Source organism: Alnus glutinosa, chromosome 1, assembly GCF_958979055.1.
Source record: "Alnus glutinosa chromosome 1, dhAlnGlut1.1, whole genome shotgun sequence".
Taxonomy (NCBI): domain Eukaryota; kingdom Viridiplantae; phylum Streptophyta; class Magnoliopsida; order Fagales; family Betulaceae; genus Alnus; species Alnus glutinosa.
In genome coordinates, this window is record NC_084886.1 from 38,265,332 (window position 1) to 38,281,515 (window position 16,184).

At 40.2% G+C, this 16,184-nt stretch overlaps 2 protein-coding genes across 2 annotated transcripts; both read right to left on the minus strand.

Annotated features, from left to right (window-relative positions):
* Nucleotides 1-4,608: 4,608 nt before the first annotated feature.
* LOC133859813 (uncharacterized) lies at nt 4,609-7,889 on the minus strand. The gene is made up of 2 exons (XM_062295356.1): nt 7,386-7,889; nt 4,609-7,278 (listed from the first exon to the last, which is right to left on the minus strand). The coding sequence occupies exons 1-2, from the start codon at nt 7,887-7,889 to the stop codon at nt 4,609-4,611; spliced, it is 3,174 nt and encodes a 1,057-aa protein (XP_062151340.1).
* Nucleotides 7,890-9,850: 1,961 nt separating this feature from the next.
* Nucleotides 9,851-15,326, minus strand: LOC133880398 (probable protein phosphatase 2C 40). The gene is made up of 4 exons (XM_062319349.1): nt 15,154-15,326; nt 11,907-13,103; nt 10,912-11,176; nt 9,851-10,249 (listed from the first exon to the last, which is right to left on the minus strand). The coding sequence occupies exons 2-4, from the start codon at nt 13,095-13,097 to the stop codon at nt 10,122-10,124; spliced, it is 1,584 nt and encodes a 527-aa protein (XP_062175333.1). The 5' UTR covers nt 13,098-13,103; nt 15,154-15,326; the 3' UTR covers nt 9,851-10,121.
* Nucleotides 15,327-16,184: the final 858 nt, after the last annotated feature.

Below are 16,184 nucleotides of genomic sequence, written 5' to 3' on the forward strand. Positions count from 1 at the left end.
TGTTTGGACTTTACAATATGCATGTAATCTTTCTCTTCAATCAGGATTTGGGAGATTAGTAAGTTTTAAATTCGATTATTATTAGGTCACTTCTAAGCTTCCCGCTAATTTTCAGGTAGTACACATTACTTTGACTAAAGTTGAGCTTGTAGGATAAAATTAACCTCTTTTAAGGACTAAGTCTACGAGAAAGACTAACGTTTTCGTTGTGTCATTTCAAAATTGATGCGGCTTTTAATAGTAATGTTTTATTACATCAAAATTTAATAATGTTCTATCACAAATCTAATAGTAATTTTAAAAACTAAATCAATTTTAGCAGGAGATTAGGAATACATGATCTTCCTTTTAGTATTACTCTATTTTGAGTTGCTCCTGTGGAAGTCATCATAAAAGTTGGATGGATTGTATTGTTGGGGAGTCCATTCATTTTTCATTTGTAAGATTGTTCACTTTTTCTTCCCTTTGGATCTGGAGTGGAAAAGATCCTTCTTTGTAGCCTTTTTCCTTAATCAATTAGAAAAAAAAAAGAAAAGAAAAAGGATGGATTGTATCCTTTGTCATGTCCTAGGATTAAGCAACTTGTTCTGTGGCATCTGTGTCTGTGTGTCATGTCTTAGGATTAAGCAACTTGTTCTGTGGCATCTTGTGTGTGCAACTTGTTCTGTGGCATCCTTAGGTTACCTTTGTTTCACTATATGTGTGTGTGAAAGATACACCTCTCCTCGATCGATAGCATAACGTGCCTATCCCTTTAAAGGAATGCAATTACTCCCTTAGCTGATTGCCACCTCCTTGCGCCTCTTGTCTACCATCCTCCCACACCATCCCAACCCTTTCCAGTCCCCTTCCGTAGAAACAGACCCTCTCTATTTCATTTGAATCGGAGAGAAGCTGGTTAGTATAATAATTATGGGTAAACTTGTCATTTTAAATTTTTGGACAATTTTGGCCCTACTTTTTCACTGGCCGGCTCCTCTCCATTTCAAATGGATCCGTTTGCCCTTCCCGTGCGATGACCCTCACCTCGATAGTGGAGCCCAACCGTCCCCCTTTCCTAATGTCATTTTGTTCTAAAAAAAAATGAATTAGAAAAAAAATAGAGGATATTTTTGATGTGCATTCATGTTCCATAAGTTATTTTTTAATGAATGTGTATTCATGTTCCACGTGTGCTGAACTCATCCAAAGCTATTAATGGTAACTTTTTTATTTCTAGGCAAGATAAGGTTTTATTGAAACAAAAACATATAAAAGTATCCAAATGGGGAGATCAATTTTGCTTCAGGGTCTGCCACGAGGCATACTGGGGGTGGTGTGGCTGGCCGACCACTGTAAAGGTTGTTGTTGTTGTTGTTTTCTTCTTCTTCTTCTTCTTCTTCTTTATTTATTTATTTATTTATTTTTAAATGAGATAAAATATTAAATAATGAGTAGTTTTTTTGTGAAAAATGTAGTCTATTCTTGCAGGAATAGCTATTCCTCTTCGTAAGGGAATAATTATTTTTATGGAAATAACTATTACATAGAATAGACCCATACCAAACAAATGAATGATTATTCCTATGGAATAGTTATTCCATTCTATAGGTTTATTCCGCGAACCAGACGAGATCTTAGTGTGACATATTTTTCAAGATGGGTGAAAGAGTGGCGATCACAAGGGACTCGGGTGACATGTCTGGATTTGATGGGATTGGGTGGGGAAATCGAAAGTTTTGAGTTATGTGAACAAGTGATTTTTGGAGGCAGAGCATCAGGTTTTGAAGATTCCATTGAAGGGTTTGATGAAGGAAATTTCAAGATTTTGAGAGTTTGATAATTCACAGTGAGTAGAAGGTATGTAATACCCAATTCAGTTGAATCGCCGGTTGAGTTGCTTGACTCGTTCATTGGGCTCATTATCCGCTATCCGCATCCACATTCACATCATACGATTACTAACTGCATCTGCACGGTTATTACTCGCTATTTGCATATCAAGTATGGGCCTTTGGCGCCTTCTTTGAATCTCTATTGAGGCCTAAAACAATATTACAAATTCAAAACGATGTCGTTTTGGTGATTTTTATTTATTTATTATTATTATATAAAGGGGACGTGCCTCTGTGTTTGCGTCCGCATCTGTTTATGTGGATAACGAATAGTTGCGATTAATATCCATCTGCCTGTACAATCCTACTCTGAGCCTTTCGTACCTTATTTGAACTTATGCAGATTTGAGTATTTCTGTGTTGAGACAAAAACCTAGGCATTAAGGCTCTGATATGTCTATCTCCACAAGTACTTGAAGATATATATTTGCTGCATATGAGTCATTGGTTGAAATCGTCAAAATCCAGTAGCTTTCCCACGTACGCTTTTACCAATTCTTCTAGTATTGTAAGCATTCATCGTTTAGAGTGGAAGGTTGTGTGCTTGTATCCATAAAGCAACTTTGTTTAGCTCTACTTCATCTAGGGTGAGGCCAGGAGGCCGAGGGTTTTTTTTAGGTTTAACAGGCATCTCCTAATCTTCCATGGGGCTAGCTCAAGGATTTTGTCAACATCACGAGGGTTTTCAAAATAGAAAAAAAAGTATGTGCTAACGTCCACATCCATGATTGAAAGCATAAAACTCCATGCAGTTTAGAGGGTGCACTTGATGTTGTTTTTAAAGACAGGTTTTGGGCAGACAAACTTTCCCGCCAAAGACAAACTTGTTTTGGCTGGTTGTTCTTTGGTGGCGAGAACTAGAGTGGAAGGAATGTGTTCCCCGGCCACCAAAGGCCTTTGTTTTGAAGATAAGGTGTTTGATATTGTTATCCATAAAAAAATGTGTTACACGTAGATTACTGTTTAGGGTTTTATATGGAATTTAGATGGAATTAGAGAGAGAAAATGGAGAGAAAATATACTGTAATTACTGAAAGTTGCTAAGAAAACATAAGCGGCAGATTCGAGGAGCCACCCTCCAAGGAACAAGTCCAATTTTCCAGATACCTCATTCTTCCCTAAACGAGACTTATATAGTGTCTCTTACAATGGCATTTCTAACCCTACTGAACGACAGTACTAAGGACCCATAAACGACTATCTTAAGGAATAAAACAGCAGTTCCTTATTTAGTAATACGCACCGCATCAACCATCCTAGGACCCCCAAAACGCACCGTATGAGGCTTCTAGAATGCCTAGCTGGACCGCCCACTCCCACGTTTTGATGAAGCCACGTAACCCTCATGTTCGACCACACAACTCCTCAACTATCTTTCTTCAAGCTTCAAGCTTGATTTCTCTCTCTCTCTTTTGCAGAGCTCTGACAATACTCCCCCTCTCAAAACACCTTGCCCACAAGGTGTGGGTAGGCTTCTCGAAGGCTTTGGAGGTCCTCCCAAGTGGCGTCGTCCGGGCCTTGGCCATCCCAGCGGACCAGCAGCTCGATAAAGGGACGGTGGTCTTTCGGCCGGGAGCGGCGATCCAGAATCTCAACCGGTTCCGGGCGAAGAACGCCGTCTGAGTCCACCGGTGGTAGCTTCGGCAGGACTGATGTGGAAGATCCCAGCTTTAGCTTCAATTGGGACACATGGAAGGCCTGGTGGATTCGAGCGGCCGGCGGTAGATCTAATTCATAGGCGACCTTTCCCACACGACGAATGATGCGAAACGGCCCGTAAAAACGGGGTGACAGCTTAAGGGCTCGGCGGTAAGACACTGTCATCTGGCGATAGGGCTGGAGCCTTAGGTACACCATTTGCCCTAATTCAAATTCCCTTTCAGTACGCCTTATATCTGCATATTTCTTCATCCTCTGTTGGGCAAACTGAATGTTCTGCTTGAGAAGGGTTAGGATTTGCTCGCGGTTACGAAGCACTTCGTCAACCGTTTCAACACGGGTAGTTCCCGGGATGTAGCTTAAGAGTCTTGGGGGGGGGGGGTACCCCATAGACTGCCTCATAGGGTGTCATCCGAATGGCCGAGTGCCATGTAGTGTTGTAGCTGTACTCTGCCCATGGTAGCCAGTAGGTCCACCTCTTAGGGCTATCCTGTGTGAAACATCTGAGGTAGGTCTCGAGACATTTATTCACTATCTCCGTCTGGCCGTCTGTCTGTGGATGGTAGCTCGTACTGAGCTTGAGTGAGGTCCCTTGTAGCCTGAACAACTCAGCCCAGAAGGCACTAGTAAACGTCGGGTCCCTGTCTGAGACTATGGACTGTGGCATCCCATGTAATTTAAGGATATTCTGGATGAATAGCTGGGCCACTTTGGCAGCTGTGTAGGGGTGAGCGAGGGAAATAAAGTGGCTGGATTTGGTAAGTCTATCCACCACCACAAGGATAACCGAGTGGCCCTGGGATGGGGGTAACCCTTCCACAAAATCCATCGAGATATCTGTTCACACCCGGGTTGGGATAGGGAGTGGTTGTAATAGCCCGGCAGGGCAAATGTTCTCACTCTTGTTATGCTGGCACACATCGCACTCCCTGATGAAGTTCTTGATGTCCCTTCTCATGCCATGCCAATAGAAATCCCTTCTAGCCCTTTGCAGTGTCTTATCATACCCTGAGTGCCCAGCTGCTGGGTCACTATGCACATACTGCAGCACCTGGCTTTTAAGAACCGGGGACCCTCATAATAGAATCTTGTGCTTGTAAAGTAAGAGCCCATCTCGGAGAGAGTACCTACGGTTGTCTAACTCATTGTTCAGCCATTTCCCCATTAGCTGCTTGAGCTCCTCATCCTCAGTGTACTGTTGTTTCAAATCCTCTACCCAACTAGCAGTTGGGATAGATAGTAGGGAAAGGGAAAGTCCTTCCTCCCAGCCTTCCTTCCTGGATAGGGCATCAGCCACCCTATTCTCAACCCCCTTTTTATACTCCACCACGAAGTCATACCCCAACAGCTTCGTAATCCATTTCTGCTGGAAGGGGGTCCCTACCTTCTGTTCTAGCAGGAATTTGAGGCTCTGCTGGTCAGTTTTGACCACGAAAGGGCGTCCCAATAAATAAGGTCTCCATTTTTGAATTGATGTAACAAGGGCAAATAGCTCTTTTTCGTAAGTGGACATATGGAGTGCCTTACCCTTGAGTGCTTTGCTAAGGAAAGCTATAGGCCGGTTACCCTGCATAAGGACCGCCCCTATTCCAACTCCACTAGCATCGCACTCTATTAAGAAGGGCTGAGAGAAATTGGGCAGGGCTAGGACTGGGGCTTGGGTAACTGCTGTCTTTAGGGCTAAAAAGGCCCCTTGAGCCGGTTCTAACCACGAGAAGGAATTCTTCTTGAGCATGGCTGTTAATGGTGCAGCTATGGCTCCATAATTTCTTATAAACTCCCGGTAATACCCTGTCAACCCTAGGAAACCCCTCAGGGCCTTGATGGTCGTAGGGTGTGGCCAATCCACCATGGCCTGAATCTTGCTCGGGTCTGCATAAACTCCTCGGCCTGAGACCACATGCCCCAAATACTCAACTTCCACACAACCAAATCGGCATTTGGTCATCTTAGCGAACAGTTGATGTTTCCTCAAGAGTTCTAGTGTCTTTTGAAGGTGGGTGAGGTGTGACTCCATGTCCGGGCTGTATATCAATATGTCATCGAAAAACACTAAAATGAACTTCCTCAAAAAGGGTTGGAATATGTGGTTCATTAGGCTTTGAAAGGTTGAGGGTGCATTGGTTAGCCCAAAGGGCATAACCAGGAACTCATAGTGTCCAGCGTGAATTCTAAAAGCAGTTTTGGGGATATCAGCCTCTACCACTCGGATTTGGTGGTACCCGGATCTTAGGTCCAGCTTAGAAAAAATTTGTGCTCCCCACAGTTCATCCAATAGCTCGTCTACTATAGGAATAGGAAATTTATCTTTGATCGTTACCTTGTTCAATGCCCGATAGTCCATGCACATCCTCCACGTGCCGTCCGCCTTCCTTACTAATAACACCGGAGATGAGAATGGGCTGTGACTGGGTCTAATAACCCCCGATTCCAGCAATTCCTTCACAATTCGTTCTATCTCCTCTTTTTGGTAGAAGGGGTACCGGTAGGGCTGAACTGACACCGGTTGGGCTCCCTCTTGAAGTGTAATGGCATGGTCGTGGGCCCTATGAGGCGGCAGCCCTTTAGGTTCCTGGAAGATGTCACGGTAATCTTCAAGTATAGCAGCCACTGGACCAGGTAACTGGGGCTGTTTAGGGACTGTCCGGAATTGTTTAGGCTCTAGGGCCCCATTGGTAGTCTGTTCCATTAAGTATAGTAGAATGCCCTTCCCTTCCAGTCTTGAGAGTTTGAAAGAGTCTCCTTCCTCCCAACTCATCCGGGGACCTTGCCTGAGTCCACACAGGGTACAATCAGATGTCTCATACCGGAACCTCATTTCCAGCTGAGTAAAATCCCACAGGATGGGTCCAAGGGTTCTAAGCCATTGGATGCCTAGTACTGCATCACAGCCTGCCAGGGGCAGGATAAAAAACTCAGTTCGGAAGATGTACCCTTGCATCTTAACTTCCACCTTTCTGCTCTTCCCTGGGCTTGCCACTTCCTGCCCGTTTGCAATTTTCACCTTGATTCCGTCTTGCCCAACTGGTTGAATTCCTAATGCAGCAGCCAGTTTTGCATCCATGAAGTTGTGGGTACTACCCGAATCAATTAAGATAATAGCCTTACGGAATCGAATGATTCCCACAATTCTCATAGTTTTAGGACTTGGTGATCCCGTGATGGCATTGAGCGAAATTTTCGGGAACTCTTCTAAAAAGAACTCCCCTGGGTCCTCTTCAGCTTGAGAAGCTGACTTGCCTCCTTCTTCTTCCTCCTGGTCCGCAATCTCAATGAGAAAAAGCTTGGGCACTTGGCAGACGTGGCCTCTAACCCACTTTGCATCACAAGAGTAGCAAAGTCCTTTCCTCCGGCGCTCTTCCATCTGGGCCTGAGTGATTTTCTGAACCGGCACCAAGGCTCGGTTGGGACTTGCATTTTCTAACTGGGTTAATCCTCCCCCAGGTGGCGGTAGGACATTTTGCCTTAGGGACACAGGCTGAGTGAACTTAGTAGGGGTAAAACTGCTCCCCTTAGCAACCCCGACTGGAAGTTCCGTGGATAACCCCCGATGCGATTGAGTTATCTGCACCAATCGCCAGCTCGATCGGAAACTCCTAGCCGTATTCATTACACACTCCTCTTGAATCCGAGCTAGTGCATACGCATCCACCAAGTTCTTTGGATTGAACATCCTTACCGGCAGTCGGATCTCTTCCTTCAATCCCCCCATAAAGCAACTTAGCTTGTGTGCTTCGGGCAGTCCCTGGACCTTAAGGGCCAGGGTGTCAAATTTGCTCTTATATTCATCTAAGGGTCCTTCCTGTTTCAACTTGGATAGGGACTCCATAGGATCGTCGTAAGCACCCTTACCAAACCGAATTTGGAGAGCTGTGACAAACTCCCCCCAAGAAGCCTCCCGGTTGGTAGACTTGAATTCTTGGAACTAGACCATGGCTCTTCCTTCCATGTGAAAGGAGGAGATGGAAAGGCGTTGAGGGTCAGGAGTGTTATAATAATCAAAGTATTGTTCCGCACGGCAACACCACGATTCCGGGTCTTCACCGTCAACCGTGGGAATTCCCATCGGATTGTTTTAGGCTTGAGCCCATCGCTGGAGTTAGATCCCTCTGGGTTCGAGGACTCCCCGCGCTCTACATTCCTTCCCCGTTCCTGGTGCCCGCCACCAAACCCATGAGACCTGCTAGATCCCGCCTGACTAGACAGCATGGATTGAACCATCTGTATCATTTCTGCCTGAGCTTGCTGCAGTGCTTCCTTCAGATTTGTCTGGAGATTAGCTAAGTCCGTTCTAGTAGCCATTTCGGCCTGAAGCTGGGTTACATGATTCCTCAATTGCTGCGTCTCTTCTGCCATGGTACCGGACCTAGTTTTCATAGGCCAGAACCGGGGCTCTGATACCAATTGTTACACGTAGATTACTGTTTAGGGTTTTATATGGAATTTAGATGGAATTAGAGAGAGAAAATGGAGAGAAAATATACTGTAATTACTGAAAGTTGCTAAGAAAACATAAGCGGCAGATTCGAGGAGCCACCCTCCAAGGAACAAGTCCAATTTTCCAGATACCTCATTCTTCCCTAAACGAGACTTATATAGTGTCTCTTACAATGGCATTTCTAACCCTACTGAACGATAGTACTAAGGACCCATAAACGACTATCTTAAGGAATAAAACGGCAGTTCCTTATTTAGTAATACGCACCGCATCAACCATCCTAGGACCCCCAAAACGCACCGTATGAGGCTTCTAGAATGCCTAGCTGGACCACCCACTCCCACGTTTTGATGAAGCCACGTAACCCTCCTGTTCGACCACACAACTCCTCAACTATCTTTCTTCAAGCTTCAAGCTTGATTTCTCTCTCTCTCTTCGCAGAGCTGTGACAAAATGTTTGGGAGGCTAAAGAAAATGCAGGGCATCAGAGGGAAGAAAAAAATGAGGTGGTTTTTAAAATCAACATTTGATCAAAATCATTATTTGATCAATTCCACTCTTAATGGTGATATTAAAAGCCACCTCATTTTTATTTATTTATTTTTTTTATGGATATTTGATCGATGGATAGTTAATGTATTTTTAGAATTAGTCGGAGTAAGTATGATGGAAGACTAAAGAGCACAAAAGGGAAGATGAGAAAAACTAAGGAATTTGCATGGAAACTTAGATATGATGGACACCAGGCATGCATGCAACGCGAGGAAGACAGAGTTCAGGAAGAAACGAGAATCAGGTCTCGTGGAAAAAAGCTACAAGACATCTAGGGAACTTGTACGAGAGAGAGAGAGAGAGAGAGAGAGAGAGAGAGAGAGAGAGAGAGAGAGACAGAGAGAGAGAGAGAGAGAGAGAGAGAGAGAGAGAGAGAGAGAGAGAGAGAGAGAGAGAGAGAGAGAGAGAGAGAGAGAGAGAGAGAGAGAGAGAGAGAGAGAGAGAGACCATGTCTAATGCATAGTTTAGGAGAAATAAGGCCACTAAAACAAATACCTAAGCAGTGTGTAGAAAATCAACGTTATCCACAAAATTGACATTTATAATAAACGAATTTTGATACAATGGGCTTAATTAGGCTTAAAACAAGCTCCTAGAAGTTAAAAACAAATAATGAAATAAACATTATAGTGGCAGTAGCATGAGCTATCTATAAAATAATTTAATTTGTTCTTTTTTTTTTTTCTCTCATTTATAAAGGACAAAAAAGTAGCGTTAAATAGAGCAACGTGATGAATATATTTTATCCTTTACTTCACCTTTCTTTGGTCAAAAATAGGTTCCATTCCTCTTCATGCCATTTGGATAGCATATTTTGATTCCTTTGGGTTAGTATGGTCAACCCAAGTGATCCAATTAAACTATTTGACATTCTGAAAAACATAAAAAGAACCTGACGACCATTTTGTTTTTTCTGTGCTATTGTCAATTGCATTGACAATATACAATTGGCCAATTGGGTAAAAGGCTGTCCTGTTTCTCATTAAAAAAAAAAATTGCACTAAGTGCATCTATATGCTGGTGGACTAGAAATCTTGTGAAAACCACCCAAATGAGGAACAAAAAGCTTAAACAAAAATAAAAGCTATTGCCAACAGTAGCTCCATTGTCACAAGCCTGAGGGCCAAGAAGCTAAAAACATGGCTTTAGAAGAAACAAGTGGGATTATTATATTGATGTGAAAAGGCATGTTGGAGATTCTGATTGTTCAACCATTCATTAGGGAGAAAAAGAGATTCTCAGAAAAAAAGAAAAAAGAAAAAAGAAAAAAAAAATCACCTAAATTCCACACTTTGCTTTAGTTAGTCTAATAAAAGTTATTTCAGAATATGGGAACACTTGACCATATTCAATCAAATTTATGAACCACCTTTGCAAGTTTCTCACCACAATGAAAACAATGCTTGCCTTACATACAGACAAGGGCAGCCGTGCAATTTGTGAGTGTCATACAAGAATGTGGTAATAATAAATTTTTGTACAGAACAAGAACAAAAGTGTTTCTGACATTACGTATATACAGTTTGAGAAGTACACCTATAGGGTAGAAACCACCAGACATACACTACTGCAAGATGGAAGATGGCATTCTTAAAAACTTATATGCAAGTTGATGCCTTTGTGGTGCGCTGGTTTGTTCCAAGGATGATCACAATTACAGTTACATCATCATGATATTTCCTCCTCCTCCCAGCTGGAACATTCATCAATTCTTCCATACTGAAACCTGCAACATAGAAATTAATGGTTAGCAACTTGGGGGGATAAGATACTAGAAACATAGTTCATCTGACAAAAATAAGCTACAAAGATGATTAATGTATTTGTTAATACTTTTTTTTTATAAATTCACTGCATTGATAACTACTTTTTCTGACTATCTAACAAACCTGTTTTTAAAGCAGCCGGGTTTTGTGTATGTGTAAATCGAAATTATTGTCTTATAAGTTCACTTCCTGATAATTATCAGTTGAATTAACAACCAAAGTTCGCTGACTCAATGGCTTCCAGTTGGTTTTGTTTTTCAGTGACTTTGAAAGATACCATTATTCTCTGATTCAGAGGGCATAATGTTGTCGCAATATGATAAGTAGCATTAAATGTTAAGGAAGATACATAATTTTTTAGGAAGACAAACTGCTATTTTGATACACTTAAAACAATTACAGCAATTCAGATAACATGGAAAATTTAGGAATATTTGCACAATGTTAAATGGGACAAAAATTCCACAAAAGGATGCGTGACATTTAAAAGAAACAAATCTTGATTAAAATCTAAGTATGATATTGCAACATTTAACACTAAATGACTAAATTGACGACTTTGTACTCAGAGAAGAGGAATTTGCATGACACAGTTTTCACATGAAGATATCTAAAGGTTTACCTGCACGGTGGGCTGCTCTCTCTACAAGCTGCTCCAATAGAAACTTTGCTGGATCACCAGAAGAGTTGCTCAAGATATAAGAATGGACAAGCTTTACTGCCTCGTCATTGCTGAAGAAATCAAACAAACCATCACTGCCAACTATAACAAAGTGATCAGATTTTGAAATTTGACGCACATTCAGTGATGGTTGAGTAGATACATATGGAGGGCTTATAAGGTTTCGAACTCGAAGAATACCCATCAGCGCATCATTCAGTTTTTTCTGCAATAAATAATAAAAAAAAAAAAAAAAAAAAAACAGAATCATTGATTCATCATGAAGGAGAGAAGTATATTTTCTGTGAACACAGATGGATCAATATGACACCTTATGGGCATTAGGTCCAGTATCCATCAATTCCAGGATAGAAGTCTTAATGCCAAAACTTACCTAGGTATACTTCTTGAGAGAAAGACATATTGACCATCACAGAGGGAAAAGACATTTTAGCCATTGCAAATTCTCCCTGTATAACTTGAGTAACAGACTACAGTAGACTCCCGTGAACTTGTAGCTTGGGTCTCTAGGGGAAATGCTTAGTTTCATTAAGGAACATAATACTAAATGTATCAACATGGAGTGATTAGATGAATTTGGAATGTAAATTTTAAATGGATCCCTAGTTTTAGGAAGTAGTCCTGTTAATGTTGGAAAGGATTTGCATGTATAATAATATGAGGGAGGGGGCTGGGGGAGGGCAGAAGGCAAACTAGATCTGTTTCTGCTTCTCAAAACATATCATAGTATGGGGTGCTTCCACTTTTTTTGCCAAAAAGCATGGCATTGGATGTCTTAGCCATGTAACTTTCACATTTGAAGAATTCCCTATGAGCCAAACCAAGATTTGATGCAATCCTTATGTTAGCCTGATTGAGTAGCCAAACACAAATAAACTAATGCTTACCTTTTACCCAAAAGAAGGAAACAAAAAAGAAAAAGAAAAAAGTCATACCTTTTTTAAGTAACCAACTCCAAAAGCACGAGTGAGCTTCAACTTTCCTTTCACTTTTCCAGCTACAACGGTCATTGGGTCATCAGGATGATCACATAGAAGTTGATTTTTTTCAACCTCATTGTCAACAGTGTGACTATCAGTGAGCTGGATAGCTTTCAGTCTCTCATTCCCAGTCATGTCATCGCCTTCACCATATGTTGCCAATACAGCTCTGCTGTCACCCAAATTGAGTGTATACAAATCGTTCCCATGAATAAGCACAACTAAAACACAAGATCCTATTGAAACCAAATCAGGACGGTCCTCCATTTCCTGCTCAACCATGTTCAAAAAATCATTCTCAGCCTGATTAAGGGCCTGTACGAAGCTATCAAGTACCCCATGCCGAAATGAGTTGGATGAGGATTCTATTCTATCAGATGATCCATTCTTGTTGATATGGTCAAGACATGAATCCTTGTTACTACGAATTCTTGATGGAAGCTTTTCCTCGTGGATAATATTACTATCATCTAGAGTATGTTGGAAGGACTGATCCAAATACAGAATGTCAGAAGCTCTTGAGAAATCCTGCTTTGATTCACATCCTAATAAATTAAAGTAAAATATGATGGTCTCATACAGCGTACAAGCCAGAAAATCAGCTGCATCTCTTCCATTAAAGCCATCATAGATTGCACAAAAGAGCCACCCATTTTCTTCAGAACAAACAGCTTGAACCCTGTCTTCACCAGCAGCCCCACCTGCCACTTGTACGTCCATAGCATTAAGAAAACCTTCACTTCTTGAAGGAGCGCTCTTAGGTTTCAACAAATAAGAATCATGATCACTTGGAGGGGAAGGACTGCAACTTAAGTTTGACAAGCTACTCTGAAGAGAAGATGATAATATATCCAACCTTGAAAGGTTTGGTGAAGACGGTACCTTACGAAATGAATTAGGGGAATCCAAACTAGGAAGAATTTCTGCTCCTATCAAACCGTTGCAAATATTTGTGTTTGCCAGTGTGGCATTGGCACTCAAGGCGGCACCAGACAAGCAGGAGAAGCTGCTGGTCTTTCGGATTTCAGGGATAATTTCAAATCCATTGGAAACCTCAAAAGAGCTTCCTCTGTAGCCATTGCATTGATAGCCGAAACTTACTTTAAGTTCTCCATCAGGTTTAATCCCAGTTTCTCCCCACATCATTTATGGCTGAAACAGTCAAAACATCTCGATTGTTAACATTTTAGAAAACTACAAGATAGGATGACGAACTTAACAAATTAGATTTGTACGATCATAACATGCATTCTTGAGTAGCTATAACATTTAAAAACCTCTTCAAAATACACAAAACGACTCTCAACTGGTATTAGCAGTATTTCATGGACGTGAATTGTCAAGCACATCTTAGGAATCTATTATTGTTTACTTTGTTGCTAAAGTGGGAGGAAAGGGATGGAGTTTTACCACTACAAAGGATCTTTCAGCATTAGCACTTCGTTTGTCTGCTTGGGAAATACCCAAGTAGAAGTCTCCAACTATTATGTACTTTTTAAAAACACCACATGAAATGTTGAATGTATTGTTGTTCTAGTAAACAGCTAGAAACAAAACTAGATAAATTTTCAGCACAGTACTTCAAAATCCAAATTTATCTTAAACAACACAATATGGAAGACGTTTGTGTGCATAAGCATGACCACATCTATGTTAGAGTGTGTGTGTGTGTGTGTATTTGTTTTCTTAGATTTTATATGGGACTGTATCTCTGGGCCTCCATGGGTTTTTTATTTTTCCAAGCCAAAAGAAAACATACTCTCCAACTTCAGTTAATGATACTTTTACACTATACTTGATTTAGCATTCAAGTAAGAAAAACAGCTATAAGTAAATTTCAGAAGGCAAGGAAAATGAAAATGCAGATAACATGTGATACAAAATTTCAGTATGGCTTGGTTGAAATTCATCATAAAAACTGACCATAAAACTTAATGATACATTGGACAAAAGCTTACATCAGCAACATGGGCTTCTAGGCAAACGTATCAATGAAATTTGATACACAAAAATAAATATTCTGGTGATCATCAATGAGATTTTCAATTTAAAGAAAATTTATAAATTGTTGAATAATGGATTTATAAGTAGAAATTTTCAAATACTCATAAGTATGATCTTTCTTATTGCATCATCAGACGATTTGCGAGTGATAAATTCACTGAAGCTTGCATATTTGAATCAGATAGTGGAGTAACAAAACTACAAACTTCAGATAAAATTGTGCATATCTTCTGTTTTGAGAATAAGATTTCTCTTATTGGAGTGTGCATTTAAAAACCTTGTGAATTTAGACACATAAAAGTAACTAGGTATGAGCTTTGGTCTTAACACAAGTTTCTAATATCTGTGATAGATCATGAATTTCCTCTGTAAGTTTTAGTCCAAGCTTGGCGAATTCCTCCATTACAGTAATGAAACAAAAAAGGAGGCTTGGGTAAAACCCAAGACTAGTGTGTCTACCATGATCCATATCCTAGGCTTTAATGTCAGATTCATATTAATCCATCTATGTGAATGCAATTCAGATTCAACCATCTAATCAGAATTTCAATTATATGTGTCTTATGGATCAAATTAGTGGTTAAAAAAACTTGTGCACAATTCAAACAAAATGAAATTGACAAGGAAGCAGTTCCAAGCCAAAAAAATAAAATGTGAGACAGAGAGAGAATGCGGAGGACTATATTTATGTGTGTTTATAATCAAGAATCTATACCCATTTCCCCCTTCCCCTCATTGAATAGAAAAAAAAAAGAAAAAAAAAAAGCTCAAGAATCTATGATCGGACCTCTCTCTTATTCTCCCAAAAACCCACAAACAGACGCTGATATCAAAATTCAATAATGAGTACAAACCCGCTAGATTTATAGGTGCCACAAGTAAAAATAAAGAAAAACGAGAGATTTAATTGAGCTAATTGACCAAAATTTGGAATTAATGGAAGAATGACATAAATGAAAACATAGTCAAAAACCACACAAATGGGTTTCCCTTCATTATGTGGAACACTGCATCAAAACATTCACTTGGCTACATTTTGCTTATACAGCTGAGTATTTCCAAACAAAATATAAACACCCATATAAACTACCAACATACCATGGAAGCGTCAAAACGCAATCCAAAAAATGGGGCGAACAAGTTCATAGTATCATACAAAAACATAACAAACAGACCTAAAAACTAAAACCCAGCTCACCTTTTTGATCTTGAACAAGGCACCAAGTGCCCAGAGAGACAACGGCAAACCCAGAATGCAGCGTACGTATGTGTGTATATATATATACACATACACCAAGACTTGTATATATAGTGACAGAAAGCGATGAAATATATTATAGAGGGAGTGTGGGTAGGGACTTTCCAAAGCCTTAAGCACAAAACACAAGCTGGAGCAGATCTCAAAGAGAGAGAGAGAGAGAGTCAGAGACGAAGGGATTGTAGTGGAGAATCTGTATCTGGGTGGTACGTAGAAAGCGGTGCTTTTGGTGAAGGATTGGATGGTAGGGAATGAGCGAATCGGTCTTCGCAAAATTCAGCGGAATTTTTTTTTATCGGCTGACGTGTCGGTCGGCTTTTTTTTTTTTTTTTTCAAGTTTCTCACCGTTACCGCCTTCCGATTATAATTCCGTTTTTTGAGTTCCTTCTTTTATATTTTGTTTGACCAAAATACTACTTATTCTTATCTTGCCCCCTCTTCCAAACAAGAATCTCTTTTTGTGGATGTGCTATTATTCTACACAATTTTATTTATTAATTTTTTTTTACAAAAATATTATTGAATTTAATGGTGAATTTTTTTAAAGTTTATCAGCTTTTTTACTTTCAATAAAGTTACTAGTTTAGTTTTGATAATTAATTTGACCATGCTCAAGAATATGATTCTCCATTATGTGACAACTGGATTTAATTAAAGGCAGATCTAATAGAAAATATAAGCCTTTGTTGTCCCAATAATAGATAAAAACAAATCTTTAAATTTAGTGGGTTTTTTTTTTTTTTTTTTAAATTCTAATTTAATGACCTCATTTGTTTATAATTACCCCTAAAAAAACACATGTTTAGGGTGAAGCAGAAGTCAATTGGGGCTCCTGCCGTTGAATATAGACCACTAGCAATAATATTGCTGGCCGCCTCATCTCAAGTTTGTTTTATTGGATGGTTTTGTACGACAAGTGTTTCGTATTATTTTTTGTTTTTACAAATTTATTGTTTGAATATATGAAATTC